The sequence below is a fragment of the Sciurus carolinensis genome, chromosome 12, assembly GCF_902686445.1.
Source record: "Sciurus carolinensis chromosome 12, mSciCar1.2, whole genome shotgun sequence".
Taxonomy (NCBI): domain Eukaryota; kingdom Metazoa; phylum Chordata; class Mammalia; order Rodentia; family Sciuridae; genus Sciurus; species Sciurus carolinensis.
The window spans coordinates 27,485,928-27,508,096 of NC_062224.1; the positions used below are offsets into that span (position 1 = coordinate 27,485,928).

A 22,169-nucleotide genomic window follows, 5' to 3' on the forward strand; every position below is an offset into this window, starting at 1 on the left:
ATAGACTTAAGGATAAGAATCATATGGTTATTTCAATTGATGCAGAAAAAGCATTTGACAAAATACAACACCCCTTCATGCTCAAAACACTAGAAAAATTAGGGATAGTAGGAACATACCTGAACATTGTAAAGGCTATTTATGCTAAGCCCACGGCCAACATCATTCTTAATGGAGAAAAACTGAAAGCAATCCCTTTAAAAATGGGAACAAGACAAGGATGTCCTCTTTCACCATTTCTATTCAACATTGTCCTTGAAATACTAGGCAGAGCAATTAAACAGACTAAAGAAATTAAAGAGATACGAATAGGAAAAGAGGAACTTAAGCTGTCCCTATTTGCTGATGACATGATTCTATATTTAGAGGAACCAAAAAACTCCTCCAGAAAACTTCTAGACCTCATCAATGAATTCAGCAAAATAGCAGGCTATAAAATCAACACACATAAATCTAAAGCATTTTTATACATAAGCGATGAAACATCTGAAAGGGAAATGAGGAAAACAACTCCATTTGCAATAGCCTCAAAAAAAAAATAAAATACTTGGAAATCAATCTAACCAAAGAGGTGTAAGATCTCTACGATGAAAACTACAAAACACTGAATAAAGACATGGAGGAAGACCTTAGAAGATGGAAAGATCTCCCATGTTCTTGGATAGGCAGAATTAATATTATCAAAATGGCCATATTTCCAAAGCGCTATGCAGATTTAATGAAATTCCAATTAAAATCCCTATGACATTTCTCATAGAAACAGAAAAAGCAATCATGAAATTCATCTGGAAGAACAAAAGACCCAGAATAGCCAAAGCAATCCTGAGCAGGAAGAGTGATACAGGAGGTATCACTATACCAGATTTTAAATTCTACTATAGGGCAATAGTAACAAAAACGGCATGGTATTGGCACCAAAATAGACAGGTAGACCAATGATACAGGATAGAAGACACGGAGACATACCCACATAAGTACAGTAACCTTATACTAGACAAGGGTGCCAAAAACTTACAATGGAGAAAAGATAGCCTCTTCAACAAATGGTGCTGGAAAACTGAAAATCCATATGCAGTAAACTAAACCCCTATCTCTCACCCTGTACAAAACTCAAGTCAAAATGGATCAAGGATCTAGGAATTAGACCCGAAACCCTTCAACAAATAGAAGAAAGTGGGCCCAAATCTCCATCACGTTGGCTTAGGACCAGACTTCCTTAACAAGACCCCCATAGCGCAAGAAATAAAAGCAGAATCAATAAATGGGATAGATTCAAACTAAAAAGTTTTTTTCTCAGCACAGGAAACAATCAACAATGTGAAAAGAGAGCCTACAGAGTGAGAGAAAATCTTTTCCACACACACTTCAGACAGAGCACTCATCTCCAAAGTTTATAAAGAAGTTAAAAAAATTCACACCCAAAATACAAAGAACCCAGTCAATAAATGGGTTAAGAAAAGGGGCAGATACTTCACAGAAGATATACAGATGATCAACAAATATATGAAGAAGTGCTCAGCATCCCTGGTAATTAGAGAAATGCAAATTAAAACCACCGTAAGATTTCATTCTAACTCCAATTAGAATGGCTATTGTCAAGAACACAAGCAATAATAAGTGTTGGCATGGATGTGGGGAAAAAGGCACACTCATACATTGTTGGTGGAGTTGCAAATTGGTACAGCCACTCTGGAAAGCAGTTTGGAGATTCCTCAGAAAGCTTGGAATGGACCCACCATTTGACCCAGCTATCTCACTCCTCGGTTTATATCCAAACAACTTAAAATTAGCATACTACAGTGATGCAGTCACATCAATGTTAATAGCAGCTCAATTCACAATAGCTAGCTTGTGGACCCAAACAAGATGCCCTTCAATTGAAGAAAGGATAAAGAAACTGTGGTATATATATACAATGGAATATTACTCAGCCATAAAGAACAATAAAATTATGGCATTTGCTGGTAAATGGATGAAGATGGAAAATATCATGCTAAATGAAATAAGCCAATCCCAAAAAACCAAAGGCCAATGTTTTCTCTGATAAGTGCATGACAGTATATAACAGTGGGGGTAATGGGGGGGAAGAGAAGAATGAAGGAACTTTGGAGGGTGTAGAGGAAAAGGGGGTGGGGGGGTGGAGGGATGGGGATGGAAAAACAGTAGAATAAAACAGACAGTATTACCCTATATATCTGTATGATTACATGAATGGTGTGAATATACATTGTGTACAACCATAGATATGAAAAGTTGTACCCCATTTGTGTACAATGAATCAAAATGTGTCTGTAAAAATAAAAAAAAAATTTAATTTAAAAAAAAAATCCAACTCGTCACTATCTAAAATAAAGCGCCCTTAATTTATTCTCCAAAAAGTGTGCATTTTTTTTAAAGAGAACTTTTGCCTTGGACAGAGGGTTCAGATTAATATGGCAAACACACTCATCAAACACAGTCCACTTTCAAAATAAATTTTTGGTTTTAAGGAGCCAAGAGATGGATTAAAGGATTTAGAGATCCCCAAATCTCTTCAGTTTAAGACAAATACACTTGGCTCTGGAGAACAGGGGTAACTTGGAAGTACTTTTTCCTCAATGAGGGGAGGGAGAGGCTGACTGCAATCTTACCTCCTTGTCACCTGTGCCATTATATACATATGTGTATATATGTGTGTGTGTGTGTGTGTATATTTAGTTGTACGTAGGCACAATACCTTTATTTTATTTTTAAGTGGTGGTAAGGAGCAAACCCAGGATCTCACGAGTGCTAGGTGAGCATGCTACCATGGAACCACAACACCAGTCCACCTGTGACATTTTAAATATAACAACCCATATCTCCTGCCCAAGGACAAAGTGCAAAATGAGAGGCTCAGTTTCCCTGGTGGCCTCTAATTCAGTTTTGCTTTCATTTGGTGGTTCAAGAGATACTGAAAGGGTGGTGGTGCATGACCCATAAATGATTGACTGGCTCTAGTAGTTACCCTGTCACTCCCAAGTATTCTTCTGTAAGTCACTCCATCCACCCCATCAGGAAGTGATCTTACAATATGTGCCCAGTGCTGATGCAAAAACATGACAAAAGCTTAGCCAAGCAATATAAATAGTATACACACTATGACATGAAATTAAATGAAAGCTAAAGGAATTGATGACTAAATAAACAAAACATGCAGTTAACAAATTGCAAGTTTTTAATTTCAACTGAACACTTTGGAGGAATATGGTGTATCTTGGTTTTATTAGTGTGATCTTTGATTTTTGTATAATCCACAACTAAAAATGCATAATTTTTTAGGACACAACTGTAATAGTCATAGTGATTCCCATAGCAAAGGTATCTGAGCTACTTTTTAATTCATCTAAACTTAAGGATTTAAGATAGTTCCTAGAAAAAAATAAATAAGTCTTCAATAACCAGATAATTTCCTTGCTAGGATAACTACTAAAGTGTTTGGCATTAAATATTTGGCAAATTTATTTAGGTGTCAGTACTACCAAAATGCAAACAAGAAATAAGAATAACTGACTACCAAAGAGGTTTAAAAATAGTTATGTTCAGATAGTTTCATTTTCAATCTTATCAGTAATGTTAACCCCAAGATAAGGTATCATTGAACGTGTAATCAGAAAACAGCGTGGCAGAAAGGTGAAAAATATATCAAACTTTTAAAAATATTCATATTCTGGAGAATACTTACTCTCTTCACTTCCTCTGAGAGGATATATCCTGATTTTTTCAATAATATCAACCAAGATCAAGGATAACAGAACCAGGGACACTGGCAGATCAGGTAAGGCATCAGGTAATAAATCAGCAGAGCCATTGATGTTCTTTTGAACCTGTTTTTAGAAAAATCAATTAGACTTATTCAACGACTGTGCTTTCCTTATTCAACATTCTTTCAATAGTCTGCTGGCAGAGCTAAATTAATTATAAATACATTTGATGAAAAATTTAAAGTTTGGTTGTAAGCCTCTCAAGTTTTAAACTGCACTAGGTTTTGAACCATTTCCTAAGAGAGAATAGGGTTCACATAAATGGAAGAGTGTTTCATTGTAAGTGAAGCTTAGTAAATGCGTGCAAAAATATAATAGCCGGTTCCCAGTAATAGTGGAATGGGTAATCCTTCCAACTCCTCTACTAAACAGTGCTTCTGAGAATCCAGCCTCAGAGAGTTAGGGGGCAAATGTTGGCCTTTAAGATCTTCCAAAGAGGGAGAGACCAGGTGAACTCAACTTGGTTTTCTTCCTTCACCTGCTGAAGGTACCTACAAAAAGCCCTTAGTAAGCATCACTTCAATGATGAAATTTTGAAAGTTTTCCCTCTGATGCTACCATAACCATTTCTAGACAGCATTGTACTGGAGGTCTCAGACAGTGTAACGAGAGAAAGAAATAAACAGGGTAAGTACTTAAAATGAAGAAAAACAGGTATTATTATTCAGAGACTATAAGATTATACATGGAGAAAATTCTTCAGAATGGATGAATTATTTCTAAATACCAATGACAAAGAGTTAAAAGAAAAGGCTTTTAAAAAATTTTATCCTTGAATACAAACTCAATATTTGAATTTTTGTGGAAAATAATAAGCATTGTAAAATTTATGTGGAAACATAAAGGGAAAGAAACTCCAGAAGAAAAAGAAGATAGGAAGATCGACTCTTCTGGTTATGCAGAACCATTATAAAGTTATAAGAATTAAGACAGTGTGGTGTTTGTTAGCACAGGAATGAAAAAGTGGACAGTGCGACAGAACAGGTTATGTGTTTGTGCATCTTACATCAAAGGCAAGGCTGCAGAGAAACGTGGGAAGGACAGACTTTGCTAGATGGTGCTTAGTCCATTGGATGTCATTTGGAAAAAAAATAAAATAAAATTTGGCTCTCCAGTACACAACATATACAAAAGTCAGTTTCAGATGACTTTAGTCTAAAAGAGAATGGAAAAGCAACACAACCTCTAAAATATAAGATGGGGGAATATGTTTATGACTTTGAGGTTCAGATTTACAATACAACAAAATCTTCTCAAATAAGTGACCGGAAGCATTATTCATAAAGGAAAGAAACTGATAAATTGGACTATTTTTAAGTTAGAAACATCTGTTCATCAAAAGATATCAGTAAGATATGAAGGGAAGTCAAGAGTACAAAACATAATCAACAAAGGCATTGTAACTGAATAGTAAATCAATTAAAATGTTCGTAAGCATGCGTAGCAACAGGAATGCTCATTCTTTGTTAGTGGGTTCTGTACTGTAAAAATCTCTTTGGAAACTAGTTTGGCACTAGTTTTCGAATTGAACATTCGAAAATCTTATGACCCATCAGTTTTGCTTCTATAAATTGAATCAAATGAAATATGTGCTCATGTGTACAAAACAATTGTTTAGGGATGTCCACAGTGGCATTATTTGTAATCGCCAAAACTGGAAACAACTTGGACACAAAGAGGAAAGCTGATAGTCGTGTACAGTGGTGCATGCCTGTCATCTCAGTGACTTGGGAGGTTGAGGAAGGAGGATTGCCAATTCAAAACCAGACTCAGCAATGGTGAGGCGCTAAGACCCTTTCTCTAAATAAAATACAAAATAGGTCTTGGAACATGACTCAGTGGTTGAGTACCTCTGAGTTCAGTACCTGGTACCAAAAAAAAAAAAAAAAAAAGAGAGTAGAACTGTTAAATGACTTGAAATATTGGGCTAAGGCTTGGCTGTGATGCCCAGCACTATGTTATTCATTCATTCATTTATTGACTATAATATTTTTTTTTTTTTTGTACCAGGGATTGAACTCAGGGGCACTTAACCACTGAGCCACATCCCCAGTCATTTTTTTGTGTTTTATTTAGAAACAGTGTCACTGAGTTGCTTAGGATCTCGCTAAGTTGCCGGGGCTGACTTTGAACTTGCAATCCTCCTGCCTCAGCCTCCCAAGCCCCTGGGATGATAGGCATGCACCACCATGCCCAGCAAACTGTAATATCTTCATAAAATTAAATATTCAACAGCAATAAACTAGTTACATTTAAAAAAATGGGTGACCCAATTACTATGTGTCATTATGATGCTCTAATAAAAAAATATATTTAAAAAACATGGATGACTCTCTCAATCATACTTTTGAATAAAATAAGTCAACCATAATTTGTATTATATATAAGATCATATATATGTCACAAAATAATATAGACAGAGATCATATGTGCATATATATATGACATATAATTTGATTTTCCATTAAAAAATAATTCAAAAAGAGACAAACTTCAGTGGTAGAAGTTACCCTTGGGGAGGAAGGAACAGTCATCATTGTGAGGAGCATGGGGGTGGAGCTTGCTCAGTTTTATTTCTTGACCAGTTTATTTTCTTGATCCAATATATACATATTTCTTGCACCAGGGTTTGCTTTATGTGTTACATGGCTATGGTACATTTTATGTTTTGTGAACATTTCTGTTTGTTATACCTCAGTGAAAGTATAAGAAAAAGAGGAAAGAAAAATAGGTAATGGGGGGTGATACATCATAGAAATGAACCAAAAAGGGCCATCAAACTCCAGATATACCATCATTTTACGACAGTGGTTTTCCTTAGAAAGTTGTAAAGTGAATTTGTAAAGTTCTTGGAAACTTCCCAAGCTACTCCCTTCCTATTTCTCAACAACTTGCAAGTTAGTAAGATTAGTAGAGCATTCCTCTTTGACCTTCTTGGATAATAAAGTTTTCGCAGCCTGCAAGTATTGCTTATAATATTCCTGCCCTGTGGGTGCTCACTGAAGTCCTTTTGAAGCCATATTATTTAGTCAAAACATAATGTCATTTTCAAGTAGACATCGCGTGCAAAGCATTTGTCCATGAATATATATTTTTCTTTTCTTTTTTTTTCAGGAATTGAACCCAAGGGCACTTAACCACTGAACCACATCCCTAGCCCTTTTTATTTATTTTTTTAACTTTGAGACAGGGTCTCACTAGGTTGCTTACAGCCTTACTAAGTTGCTGAGTTTGGCTTCAAACCTTGGATCTTTCTGTCTCAGCCTCCTGAGCTGCTGGGATTATAGGCATGCCCAACATGGATAGCTTAATAAAGATCTTAGAGTGTAAGAGGTTATTCATTTGGAACTTGCCATTTAGAACAGAATTGAATGTTAAACTTCCCTCTACGACCACAGAGGTAACAATTATCTCATTACTTAAAATATATACATGTTGTAATTTGGAAGAAGACCAGATTATATTAGAGGTACACTGCTCAATCAAATTCCAAGAACAGGAATTTTTTAAATTTCAAAACCTTGCAGCAGAAGAAATCAAAATTCCATACCTCGGTCACTGCTATAGAAAAGCCGAAGCTGGGAAGTGTGGTGAGTATTACACACATCATCAGAACAGGTCTCCTAGCAAAGGAGAAAAAATAAGCAAAGCAATAATGTACCAGATCCACAGTTCCTGTTACATTTTGCTAATTTTGCAGTTCCTGTTCCATTCATCTTTAGTTTTTCTAAGAAGCTAACTGCTTCCCTATTTCCATTTCCCAAATGTTTGAGTATGGCAAAAAGGAACACGTGCAAAAAACAGAATTATTTTCTCGAGCAAAGGGGAGACAGATTTCCAAACAATCCAAACAACGAGCAAACTATAAACTGAATGCTTCAAAGCACAAATCAAATGACATTTAACATTTCCGTAATTTATTACTTCAAAACCTACCCAAGAGGACAAACCAGTTCTGGTGACCGATTGTAAAAAAGGACAGCAGCATAACTTTCTCCAGCAAGAATGTATTCCATGTGGTAAAACTGAGTTCTAGAAATTACACTTAGGAATGATAGACTATTAGAAACTTAAAGATCACGTAAAGGAAAAACATTTGGATTTTTTTTTTTTACTTTAACCTAGAAAAGAAAAAAAGTGACACATGTAAAAATGACTAACTTTTCAAATTTGTTTTTGAATCACTTCTGAAACCTTATATGATAAATTAATCAAAGAATCAAATAGTGACAGATAAACTATGACTATAATACTATATCCAAAAATGGTGTTTGGCTTCATTGATTTATGAGAAGACAATTCAAAAGTTTTTTATGATGAAATATTTACCATCTCTTTTCTTAAATACATTTTTTATGTTAATTACATTTACATAATGTCTTAAATAATAGGAATCGTTGAATGCTTTCAATGTCTGCTTGATTCTATCATGCAGCCCCTGTCCTTGCCTCATTATAGATGCCATAGGTGTAGACATAAAAGTTAGCAGGGTAACATGCCCTCTCTCTTAACCAGACCCAGCAAAACAAGGGTATCACCAGTTGTGATGGGATTCAAAATTGGTAGCTTTGCTCCTCTGTGTGAGTCCAGACCCATGGTCCTGCAATACACAGCTCTCTAAGTGAGGCATCAAGATGGTAGAGGGCAGAGTAGAGGAAAGCTACATTTCCAGTTGGTCCACAGCTGGGGATTCAAGTAGCAGGAGTGCTGTTTCTCAGTGAGGTGGGCGAGAGAGGGAATTCACTGAAATTCAAAATCAGACAGTCAGAGAATCTTAGAGACTCAAAAATTTGGGTGCCCTAATCAAAGGGTAAAAAAAGTAAATTGGGGCCAAGTTAACTGTTGTAGTGGCAGCAGCATGATTCACCACCGAGGGGAGAAATAAAACCAGCAGAAACAGAAAAACAATGGACACATTGTTCTAAGGGTTTTTCCCGTAGAAGAGCAGTCTGAACCTAACTGAACCAAAGGCTGCACATTGAGCTGGTGTTTGAATCAACTGGCAAGTGGAAAGCTGAAGCAAGAGACACTGATTGCAGCTTGCTGCTGTGGGAGCCCTGGAGATCATAGCAAATATTGTCATACCTTTCTGGCCAGTACCTACCATATACCCTAGGATGTGCCTGCCAGAACACAATTTGAAACAAGCACAGAGAAGATTATACCTAGTGGGATTCAAGTCAGAGATATGGAGAAGAATACAACTTGCCTTCCCTTGGAGTCTGGCAGCTCACATGACCAGATTTAAAAAAAAAAAAAAAATGTCAGGAAACTGAACAGGTAGACATGATTACACTTGGGAACTGAGCCCGGAAAGGCCATATTCATAGGTGGTGGTGTGTGAAACTCAGGGTTGGCTCCCCCCCCTCCCCCCCACAGCCAATAGAGTTCTTGGCACACTCCTGGGATACAGATGCTGGGTAGAAACTGGCATCTCCCATCCCTAAGGGGTGTGTTAATCTAATCTCTTCAGAGCAGATACCACCCAAAATAGTCCCAAAGACCTGATTAGAACTCAGACCCAGCTTCTGAAACTTCCCATTTAGAACTCTGCAGCAGCCCCACCCTGGGAGTGTATCAATCTGGTCTGTCCTGAAAAATGTCCAATCAAGAGTACTTCCCTTTCTATCCTACCTCTGACTGGTAAGAAGGGGGACTGAAAGCTATTTCAACCAACTTCAGTTTTAAGCTGCTCCAGCTGGCAGCTTGGGGTACAACAGGAAAAGAAGAAGTGTTAAACAACTCCCAACCCTTGCTTTCTCTAATGGGTACATAGCTCAAGGAGAAATGGAAAGTGCAGTAGGACAGAGGCAGTGAACATCCACTTGAAAGCTTTTTCATTCAAAGTTTTTTCCATCTCAGTGGCAATGATTCTTTTTCTTTAAGAATCCCCTCCACCCCCTGCCTTTTAAAATTGTTTTTAGTGTTCTTGCTGTGCTGATTGGTTCCTGGATATATATACATATACATACTTGCTTCTTTTTTCTCACTTTTACCAGTTTTTATGATTGTTATTTTTCTTTATCTTGTCTTTTGAGGGCTAGGGGGTATCGTTCATTTATTTTGGCTTTTTTGCTTTTGTTCATTTCTTTTGCTTATCTTTTTCCTTTCTTTTCCTAGTAGCCAAATTCTCTTGTTCTTACTTTCACTCACTCTTGACCTACTTTGTTTATTTTTCTCTTCTTTCTTTATAGCTATCACTTGTGTCTCTTTTGTTTTCTCTCTTTTCACATTCGAATATTCTAAACTTTCTTTTACCTTCCTATCACATTTTCTTTTCTCTTAATGAACTGTATTTTTGCCATCTTCTAGAACTATTTGGTGTATAAAAAATTCCTGCCCCCAACTTTCATGTTGTCGCAGTTATTGGTAGGTGAATGGTGTAGTTTACACTTGTCACTTACCTTAATAGCTAGATTTAGTTCATAGCTATTTATTATTTTTGCTGTTGGCAATTGTTGACCCCACTATTCCTATTTTTGTAGTAATTAGTGTTGTAGATGTCATATTAGGCACCTGGTATTTATTTTAATGCTGTGTGATGTTTGTTTCTGTTGTTGCTGTTTGTTTTCTCCATTTCTTTGAGGGTACTGTGAATCAATTGGGACATTAAAATTTCACAGGGTAAAGATTCTACAACTCAGCTAAACCCATCCAAAAGACTGGGCACCTTGCTCCACACACAAACTAACCATGCTCAAACTTCAAAGATAATATAATACAATGAATAAAAGAGACAAAAACCCCAATATAATGATCAGGCTCCAAGTAAGAATGGCAGGGGCTGGGTGGGCCTCAGGTCTCACTCATGGACATTGGCTGCTACAGCAAAAAAAGAACTAAAAGAGTGTTGGCACCATACTACAAGGGGTCCAAATCTAGATTGCTAAAATTCAGGTGAGAATATAATGATATGTTCCAAGCTTTGAAAAAAAATAACTGTGAACCAAGATTGCTGTATCCAGCAAAGCTATCCTTCAGAATTAAAAAGGAAATAAAAAACCTTCCAAGATAAGCAGAAACTAAAATAATTCATGAAGACTAAGTAGACACCACAGAAAATACTTAAAGAAATATTACACAAAGAAGAAATCAAAAACAAATGCCAGAACTCACAAATTGAGAAATCTCACTTGAAGAATAATCAAATGAGACACAGGACCAAATTAAACATTAGAAATACATCAAAATGGGTCAGGTGCAATGATGCATGTCTGTAATCCCAGCTACTCAGGAAGCTGAGACAGAATGATCGTGAGTTCAAAGCAGTCTCAGCAAATTGAGGCACTAAGCAACTCAGTGAGACCCCATCTCTACATAAAATACAAAATAGGGCTGGGGATGTGGCTTAGTGGTTGAGTGGCCCTGAGTTCAATCCCAGTACCAAAAAAAGAAAAAAAATAGAAAGAAATACATCAAAAAGGCAGGAATTAATAAACATTTCTCTATGATAACCTAGAAGAAATGAATACATTTGTAGATATATAGGACCTATCAAAATTGAATCAAGAGGACATAAAACACCTAAACAGACTAATAACTAGCAATGAAATACAAGCAGTAATAAAAAGACTCCAAAAAAAGAAAAGTCCAAGACCAGGTGAATTCTCAGCAGAATCCTATCAAATCTTTAAAGAAAAACTAATGCCTATGCTCCTCAAGTTATTTCATGAAATAGAAACGGGTAGAACATGTCCAAATTCATTCTAGGAAGTTAGATGAGTACATACTAAGGAAACTACAGATCACTATCTCTAATGCACTTAGATTCATAAATCCTTAATATAATACTAACAAATCATATCCAACAACATATTAAGAAGACTGAACATCATGACCAAGTTGGTTTTATTCCAGGGTTGCAAGGGTGATTTATATACATGAATCAATAAATGGAATTCAACCCATTAGGAGAATTGAGAGCAAAAATCACATAATGATCTCAATAGAAGTAGGGAAAACTTTCAACTAAATTTGACTCCCACTCACGAAAAAAAAAAATGGCACTGAAGAAACTAGGAGTAGAAGGAACTTACATAACATCATAAAGAATTTACTTCTTGTTTTTTTTTTCTTTTTGTTTCTTTTTTTTTTTTTTTTTTTTTTTTTTTTGGTAGTGCTGGGGATTGAACCCGGGGCCTATGCATGCTAAGTAAGCACTCTACCAACCGAGCTATATCCCCAGCCACATCATAAAGGCTATATATACCACAAACCCAAAGCCAACATCATAGAGAATGGGGAAAAGCCAAAAGCATTTCATTTAAAATCAGGAACAGGACAAGGTTGTCTACTCTCCACTCATATTCAATATAGTACTAGATTTTCTAGTCAGAGAAATTGGGCAAGAGAAAGAAATAGGAGGGGTAAAAATGGAAAAGGAAAAAGTCAAATTATCACTGTTTGCAGATGAGATGATTCTATACTTAGAGAATGGAAAAATTTCCAGAACATGGCTAGAACTAATAAACTCCACAAAGTAGCAGGTTATAAAATCCACAAACAAAAATCAGTTGCTTTTCTATATACCAATAATGAATCTGCTCAGAAAAATTCAGGAAAATCATCCCATTCACAATAGTTTTATATATATATCTAAGGGTGAAAGACCTCTACAATGAAAACTATAGAACACTGAAGAAAGACATGGAAGAAGAGACAAGAAGATAGAAATACCTCCCACGTTCATGGGTAGGCAGGATTAATATTATTAAAAGAGCCATATTACCAAAAGCGATGCATATGGTCAATGCAATCTCCATCAAAATACCAATGACACTCTTCATAGAACTAGAAAAAAAAGTCCTAAAATTTATTTAAAAACTAACAGACCCAGAATAATCACAGCAATTCTATGCAAAAAAAAAAAAAAAAAAAAAAGTCATAATACCTGGCTTCAAATTATGCTAGAGAGCTACAGTAACAAAAACTGCATGGTATTGCCATAAAAACTGATGGATAAACCAATGGAACAGAATAGAAGACAAAGAGACAAACTCAAACAGATAGTCATCTGAACATTGAAAAAGGTGCCCAAAAACATACACTGGAGAAAATAGCTTGGAAAACTGTTTATTCATATGTAGAAGAATAAAACTGGAGCCTTGCACAAAAGTCACCTTGCACAAAAGTCAACTTCAAAATGGATCAAAGACCTAGTAATTAGATCAGAAACTATTCAACTCCTAGAAGAATATGTAGGGTCAACGCTCCAACATGTAGGCACAGGTCCCGATTTTCTCAATAGGACTCCTAAAGTTCAGGAAATAATGCCAAGAATTAATAAATGGAATGGTATCAAATTCAAAAACTTCTGCACAGCAAAGGAAAAAGGAATGTGAAGAGAGAACCTATGGAATGGATGAAAATCTTTGCTAGCTATTCTTCCGACAGAGGATTAATATCCAGAATATACAAAGAACTCAAAACATTTAACATCAAAACAAGAAAATCAAGAAATGAGAAAATGAACTAAACAGACACTTCTCAAAAGAAGAAATACAAATAGGAAATGAGTAAATGAAAAAATATTCAACATCCTTATCAATTTAGTAAATTCAAATCAAGTCAAAACTACACTGAGATTTCATCTCATGGCACTTAGAATGGCGGCCATCAAGAATACAAACAGGGGTTGGGGATATAGCTCAGCTGGTAGAGTGCTTGCCTCACAAGCACAAGGCCCTGGGTTCAATCCCCAGCACAGCAAAAAAAAAAAAAAAAAAAAAAAAATACAAAGAACAAAATTACTGGAGAGGAAATGGAATAAAAGGAACAATTTTACCCTGGTGGTGGGATTGTAAATTAGTGCAACCACTATGGAAATCAGCGTAGAGGTTACTCAAAAGATTGGGCATGGAACCACCATATGACCCAGCTATTTCACTGCTCAGTATTTATCCTAAAGAAGTAAAGTCATATAGCAGCACAATTCAAACTATGGAACCAGCCTGGATAGCCATCCATGGATGAATGGATAAATCAAATGTTGTATATATACATAATAAAGTTTTATTCAGCCATGAAAGAAGAATGAAATTATATCATTTGCAGAAAAATAGAACTTGAGAACATTATGTTAAGCAAAATAAGCCAAACTCACAAAGTCAAGGGTCACATGTTTTCTCTCATATGTGGGAGCTAGAAAAGAAAAAGGCAAAGAAGATTGTGGGGAGTGTCTCACAAAAATTGAAGGGAGACCAATAGAATAGAGGAAAGGGACTGAGGGGAGGGATGAGGAGAGGAAAAGAGGAAATACTGGGGAATGATATTGACCAAATTATATTATTACATCATGTGCATGTGCAAATATGTAAAAACAAATCCCACCATTATATATGAAAATATTTATACCAACAAGAAATATACAAAAAAAAAAAAAAGACTCTCTATATAATATTTGTTAAGCCATATATAGGGCCCTGTTCCTTTTAACTTGGTCTTGGGAAGAGGAGAGTGCCCCAACAATTATTCCTGGGCCGTCTCTTTTTTCTAAATTATCTCCTTTGATTATCTCATCTATTTCCATGGCTTTAAATACCACCCACTTGCCCATTACAAACATGTGCTTTCCTTTTTCCTGAGCTCTGAACTTGTAAACCCATTTGACATCTCCGCCTGGATTTCAGAGGCTATTCAAACTTAGCATGTCTGAAAGAGAACACAAGTCCTCCTCTCCACCACCCATTCCAATCCATCATCCAACCCTGTCTGATTTACTGTCAAAGTTCATCCTCTGCTAAGTTTGTCCATTATCCCTCATCTGAAATATTTCCTATCTTGCTTCCTGTTAGCTAGTACTTCTCTTCTTGTTTACCCACATTCTCTCCATATATTAAAATATAAAACACACCTTATCACTGCCATGCTTAAAAATATACAATGCTGGGGGAGGGGGCAGTGGGGAATTACTGCTTCCTGGGCACAGAGCTTCAGTTTTGCAAGACAAAAAGAGTTTTGTGGATGGATGGAGGTGGAGGTGGTACCCAGCAATGTCAGTATGCCAAGTGGCACCAAATGGTCCACAAAAACAGACAAGGTTGTAAGTTTTATGTTATGTGAATTTTACTACAACTCAAAGAAAACTCTCCAATGGATGTGCAATGCCATTAGAATAAAATTGAACCTTATTACCCTCACCTACCTATGCTGTATGAAGTGACTTCTCTTATTTCTCCTACTCTCATTTAAAATAATCTGTCTTTTCTCCTCTGTTAACTCCAGTCATAGTGGACTTCTGGTTATTTTGTGATCACACCAAGCTGGTCCCACCTCATAATCTCATGCTTCTGTTCCTTTGTCAGGTGCTCTCTACTATATCTGCTCCTTTGACCATTTTTTTTATCACAGTCCATATATGTATGAATGACCTATATATGTAGCCCTTATGATAACCTGAAACATTCATATTGGGAAAAAAATACAAACTTTCAATTAGAGATTAATGAAATAAAAGATAAAAATTGTGTCTTATCAAAATTCAATAACACTATAGTGCTAGAGAATATTGGGCACACAGTAGGAATTCAATAAATCTTAAATTAATGGAATAGTTAATAAATACTGACTCAAGTCTGTTTTACTTAACCAGAAGTCTTACTCCAGAGGCTAGGACAAAGGTGTGAAACAGACTTTCTCTCCTGTCCCTCCGAAAACACTAATCTGCCAATACTTTAATCTCACACTTCTGATTCCCAGAATTATGACATGAAAATTATCAACCCATGTTTGAAAATCTAGACTTACTTCCAGGGCTTGCTTGTGATTAATGAAAGTTATGAATTGCACAGTATCTTCCTCCAAAAAGATACAATGAAACCCCAAACCCCAGTACCTCAGAACTCATCATGTTTGGAAATGGGATCTTTACAGAGATAATCCTCTTAAGGTAAGATCAGAATGGGGCCTATTCCAATATGTTCTTATAAAATTAGGGAAATCTGTGACAGATTTGAACAGAAAGAAGACTGTGAAGCATCATGTGATGATAAAAGCAGAAATCAAAAGAATAACTATACATACCAAGGAAGGCTAAAGACTGCTGAAAATCACCAGAGGCTAGGACAAAGGTCTAGAACAGATTTTTTTCTCCTATCCCTCAGAAAACACTAATTTGCCAAAAATTCGATCTCATACTTCTAGTCTCCAGAACTACCAGATGAACATTTATGTTGCTTAAGTCATCCAGTTGATGTTACTATCTCATATTTCAAGGAAGTGAATGCAGGTTTTGTTACAGAAAGAAGAATGCTGTTACAAATTCTTTAAAATGCAGAAGTGGCTTTGGAATTGAGTAATAGTTAGAGGCTGGAAGATTTTCAAGATGTGCAATGGGAAAAAAAAGGAAAAGTCAATTGCCTTGAAGAGATTATTGGTAGAAACATTAGAGGAGATTCTGGTGAGGGCTCAAAATGGAAAGAGAGGTGCAGAGAAAATTTATCTCATCTTAGAAAATAGATGTTAGGAGCAGAATGTTCCTAGTAATATAACTGATAAAGGTGCTTTGGGTGTTCACCATGGAAATGAGGAAGATATTATTGGAAAATGAAGGACAGATGATTCTTTTTACAAAATGGCAGAAAACTGAACACAGAACTTTTAAGCAATGAACTCAACTTGAGCAGAAGATATTCCTAAGTAAAGTGTTAAAGGCATAGTCTCTTTTCTTAATTGCAATATTGAAGAAGGAATTGTTTGGCACAAAGAAACTAGAACTTGAACATTTGGGAAATTCTCAGCCTATTCATATTATAAAACATGGCAAAATGAGAATACCAAGATTGTGGCTTGTGAAGTCAATCAACCCTTTTAGCAGAAGCACTGCTGACTTGGACTAAAGAAGACAGAGATGGCATAAAGTGAAGGAGGAGATGCTGGGCTTCTAGGACTCTGGGGAGGAACTGACTGATAGAGCTATTTGGTTGCAAATGCGTTCTCCAAAAAAAGGGAAGAATGACTGACTGGTCAAAGGTTGGATAGTTGGTGCTACAACCAGAGGCAAATCCATAGGGCAGGGCAACCAATCAGGGCCAAGGAATTGGAGCTGCTACCCTGGTGGGTCTGGAGGCTGGTCCCATAAAGCAAAATATCCAGCCCCAGAGAATTACTCTCAAGCTTTAAAACCTAATGGAATTTTCTCTCCTAACTTTTGAGCTTGCTTGGGACCCATGACTCCATTTTACCTTCCAATTTATGCCTTTAGGAATGGTACTGTCTCTCCTGTCCCACCATTGTATTTTGGAAGCAAGTAACTTTTTGTCTTATTTCACAGGTACACAGATGGGGAGGAATTTGCACTAAGATTAATCTCACTCATAACTATAAGGAGAATTAAAAAAAATTATTGGTGCATAAATTCACATAATAGTGGGATTCATTATGCTGTATTTGAATATGCACATAACAATTTGATCAGTCTTGTTCCCCAGGACATTTCCTTTCTCTTCTCTCCTCTCTCCCCCTGATTCATTTGTTCTAGACTACTGATCTCCCTTTTATGATTATTTCTATTAGTGCATTGAGTTGATAGACAAGACTTTGAACTTTGAATTGATATTGGAATATTAAGACCTTAGGATATGTTGGGATGCGCAAATCTATTTCCACATGGGAAGAACATGAATTCTGAGGGATCAGAGGCTCAAATACTACAGGCTGAATTTTGTCATCCCAAATAGTTATATTTAAGTTCCAATTCCCAGTACCTCAGAATATAGCCTCATTCATAAGTAGATTTTTTTAAAGAGGGAATCAAGTTATGGTTATAGTAGAGTGAATCCTAACCCAGTATGACTAGTATCCTAAAAAGAAAAAATTTGGAAATATGCACAAAGTGAAGGCATGGAACAAATTCTTTCTAACATATCTCAGAAGAAACCAACCTCGCCAGCACCTTGATCTTAGATTTCTAGTCTCCAGAACTTTGAGATGTTATATTTTGAAGTCACCAAGTTTGTGGTACTTTGTTACAGCAGAAATAAAATTTAAGCTAGAAATTTCAGGCACATCTTGGAAAGTCTACTCGTGGTGAAACTAATGCAAGGATGTAAGCATAGTACAGACTGACTGAAGAAAAGAACTGTGGGTATGGTGTAATTTCCAGAACCCTCCCACCCCCATCCCACCCCCCCAAAAAAAACCTGTTAAGGCACAACCAATAGGCTTCTATGGGAATCTTTAATGAATGACCTATGGGAGGGACTCTTCCAAGAGAGGGGGATAAAACTTCCTATTAGCACAGCAAGAACTCTGGTCTTGAGATTACTCATAGAGAAAGTATGGTAGATACAAAGGTCAGATGATAACTTGGGAAATGACTCCCTGCTCAGAAACATAAGATTCTCTTTTTACCCAACTCATAAGTCAACTTTACCTTGCCTAAGACCACAATCTGGTCTCATTCTCCAACACATAATAGCATTCCCTGTCTACAGTTCAGTAAGTTAATACTACTTGCCAAGTACTAGAGAAAAGCATGCTGCATACATCACTCAAACAACACAATTCTCTGAGTGATGATGAAATTGATGTCAAAGATTTAATTAATTTGCCCCAGTCTCCACAGTAGGAAGAGAAAGAAGAGTTCTAATCCAGGTCTTTCTGACTCCAAAACTCAAGCTCTTCACCACCCTGAAGTATTACCCAGCTCATTTCTCTCTACTTTTCCTTTCTGAGCAAGTTGGTCTCTCCTACCCCTTAAAATAATTTATGTGCTTCTATCTCAACCCATTACTCATATTGATCCCTTTCCTCTGGAATATCTCCCTACTTCTGACCTCCAAGCTTAGCTCAAATCAAGCTTGCTTTGTGAAACTTTCTGACCCTCTAAAGTACAGCACTCTTCTAATAAACTGGAATCCACACACCCCACATACAGAAAAGCTGCTGAGCTCAAGGCACTATGGGGGAATGATGGGGTGGGACTGGGGGTGAGAAAGAAAGAATGAATTAGAAAGGAAGGAAGACACCTCCCCTACCATCAGCATTAAGTTTTGATGAGTCTATTCTCAGGACTAATAAAGGATTTTTAGAGGGAGGTCACACAAAATTCAGCAATTTATTGTGTAGTGCTTTATATTACCTTATCATGTGCAATTGTGTAGTCTCCATTGTGTAGACTACGACATCCATGAGGATGCAATACCAAAGATACTTGGTTATTACCCTGCAGTATGTTGGGAGTAGCACTAGCTAGAACGAAGACTGTGTGGAAAGAGTTTGGACAAGTACTCAGAGTCAGCGGGTAGATGGGCTTGAAGGCCAGGCTAAGTCCTAGGATTCAGTGAGGGCATCAGGTGTTAGTACACATGATATCAGCTTGTGGACAGGCCTGCCATGTTGTCAATGGCTACTCGGCAAATACTTACTTAAACAAGGGATTGAGTGAATGGGAAGTGGAAAGTGGAAAGAAATTCAAATAGGTAAGTGTATAGCTTTTTAAACAAAACTTTAGGGTAAACTAGTGGATCACCATGAACCTGAAGGATTTCATAGGGATTCTCCAACTAAGATATTTAGGAGTGACTCCCAAGGAGGCTAAGAAGATATGTCATCTCATCACAAAATCAAGTGGGACTTCTAGCTTATCGGGAGGTGAGAGTGTGGTCATTTTATTTTGTCATAGCCCAGTGGAACTCACGCACTGGTAATGATTTTGGTGCAAACACATATACTGTGTTGCCAATCAACTGAAAGCATAGCAATATGATTATGCACCATACAAAATACTCAAAGTGATAATAAACTACTGTTACTAGCTTATGTATTTACTATGCTATACTTTTTATTGTTATTTTAGAGTACACTCCAACTTATTAAAAATATTTCTGGGAAGGGTATGGAGGAGAGAGGAATGATGAGAAGATGCCTAATGGGCACAGGGGTGCAGTTAGATAGGAGAACTAATTTCCAATGTTCTATAGCATAGCAGGACAACTATGGTTGACAACAATTAACTGAATATTTCAAATGAGCTAGGAGAGAAGAAATTGAATGTTTCCAGCTTGAAACAATAAATATCTGAGGAGAGAGATGTGCTGACTACCCTGAATTTATCATTACACGATGTGTTTTGAAGTGTCACACTATATCCCACATATAATTACTATGTGTCAATTAAAAATAAAAATGTATTTTAAAAAGAAAACATTTTAAGAATTAATTTTAAATTTTCCCATAAAAGAGTATACCCTATTATGCCAACTGTAGCCTCATACATCTTGTGTTTATGGCTCTGTTGATTGCATCAAGAGGCATGTTTCTCAGCAACTCTCCATTATTAAGCATATGTGCCCTTAATGTCCCAGTAAATAAGGACTAGGAGTAAGTAAGGGGAAGAAGCAAGAACACCAGTTGATGAGGGTTGGCAGAGCCCTAGAAATAATCAACAAAATGCTTTTTTATGTTTCCTTGAACAAAAACAATCAGGACAAATAGTCCAATGCCAGATCTGAATACATAAAAATTTGTGAAGCCATGCCAGTGAGTCAAGTATGTGATGGCCCTGGAAATAAGGGTCTTATTGGGATATGGTAGACTGTCATGGGAAATAGGTAGCTGATGCAAGAGAGATGAGAAAGAAGTACTAGGATATGGGGACAACATATATGGTGGGAAGAGAAAAGAAAAAGTATACATTCACTCATTTATGGGATATGGTAGGGGAAAAGAAGAGAAAAACTACAGTCAAGCATGACTGCATTATTGATACTAAGTATGTGAGAAGGCGACAGGTCCATAGGAGTGTTCTGGGGAGAAGTAACTGTTCAGCACCAGTGTTTTGTTAATGGTATCTTACCAATAAATGACCTCTCAAGGTGCTGAAAAGAACAGGCTTTGCTTCTTGCAGATTAGCCAGTCTGGGCAAGTAGTGCACAGATGTTACTGGTACCATGTGCTGTTTCTGTGTATGCTGCTGCAGGACAGCCAGGTGCTCATGAGACCAGGCTCTGGAGACACAGCAGTCTTGACTCAACCATTCCTTGGCTGTATGACTTTTTAACTCCTGGGCTTCAATTTCCGCATTTGTAAAATGGGGACTATACTTGTTCTTAAATGGAAGAGTTAGGAAATTAACTTAAAAAAAATACTGTGTTTAGAATTATGCTTAGTACATAGAAAATGTTCAATAAATATTTGCTCTTATTTTACTGTGACTGCACCTACTACCACACTATTACCACTACCCAGTGCACATCAGCACACTCTCATCAAACATATTGAGGACTTAAGTAAGGCAAAATGTAACTCAAAATATAGGGATCTTTGAAACTTGGCACCACCCAGGATTCCTGACATGTCATAGTCTGAAGTGCACTCTGAAGGACCTGAGGGAATTCCTGAAATGTAGCTCTGAGTCCATGGACAGTCTGGGAATCTCCACGAACCCTCCAGGGTCATCCTTCCCCCAAGGTGTCTTCTCAGTGGAGAACTGTTCCAGTTTCAAGCTAGCCTTGTAGCTCAGTGGTTTTATACATTTAACGGCATTCCAGGAAAGAATTTCCCTCATTTATTGCAATATGTACTTTGGTATTTGGATATATAGCTTTTCTTTACTCTTCCCAATATCTCCCTAGTCCATTATGAATTATTGCAGGCAACCCTAAAAAGGAACACTAGTTTTAAAAGAATGAGGAAGTGTTTAATCAGTAAAGAACACTGAATTACAGTTTAGGCTCTACTGTTGATTTAATGTATATTATGCTCTGTGAAATGGTTTCCTCCCTTATAAAATGGGAATTACGTTCAATTGGTCAACTTTACAACACTGTCATACAGGTTAAATGAGAAACTGAAACATAAAAGCAAAGTGTAAATGCAAGATACTTGATATTAATTATATTACTGTATTGGCTCTCATTATCCTCAAAACATAAGAGATCTAAAAAATTCTTCAAATTCAAGGAATATCACTGATAGCATATAATTGTCTTCAGTTTTATTATCACCTCTATCATTTATCAGAATCATTCCAAGGGCTAAACAAGATCATATTTAAATGACAATAATAAATTCCAGCTAAGGTAATACACTAGCATTCATTGAGTCCTTACTACCTGTTTGGCGCTATGCTAAAATCTTTATATGCATAATCTGATGCAGTTTCTTAAAAAACACTCCAAGAAAGAAATAGATTGTCCCTGTTCTGTTCAAGGGAAGACAAAAGCTCAAAGAACTTAAATAACACACATAAGCTCTCAAAGTCAATGTCAAAGTTGGGATTTGAACCCAGCTCTGCTCTTTCGTAGCTATATTCCTGGGACAGACTCTACTAGCTCCTAGCTCTCTCTCTTTAAAGACTAGCCTCAAAGGATGCATGGTGCCAATATGAACCTTCATGGGGGCTCCCAAATACTCTCATCAACATTAAATTCGTGAATATTAAGGATC

At 36.7% G+C, this 22,169-nt stretch overlaps 1 protein-coding gene across 1 annotated transcript in view; it reads right to left on the bottom strand.

Annotated features, from left to right (window-relative positions):
- The window catches only part of Tmem236 (transmembrane protein 236), a 59,204-nt gene that overhangs the window by 19,418 nt on the left and 17,617 nt on the right, over positions 1 to 22,169 (bottom strand). Inside the window, exons 2-3 of the mRNA XM_047521411.1 lie at positions 7,333 to 7,405; positions 3,700 to 3,845 (exon numbers count right to left, since the gene is read on the bottom strand). Coding sequence (XP_047377367.1) covers positions 3,700 to 3,845; positions 7,333 to 7,405 — 219 coding nt within the window. The remainder of the gene's footprint in view (positions 1 to 3,699; positions 3,846 to 7,332; positions 7,406 to 22,169) is intronic.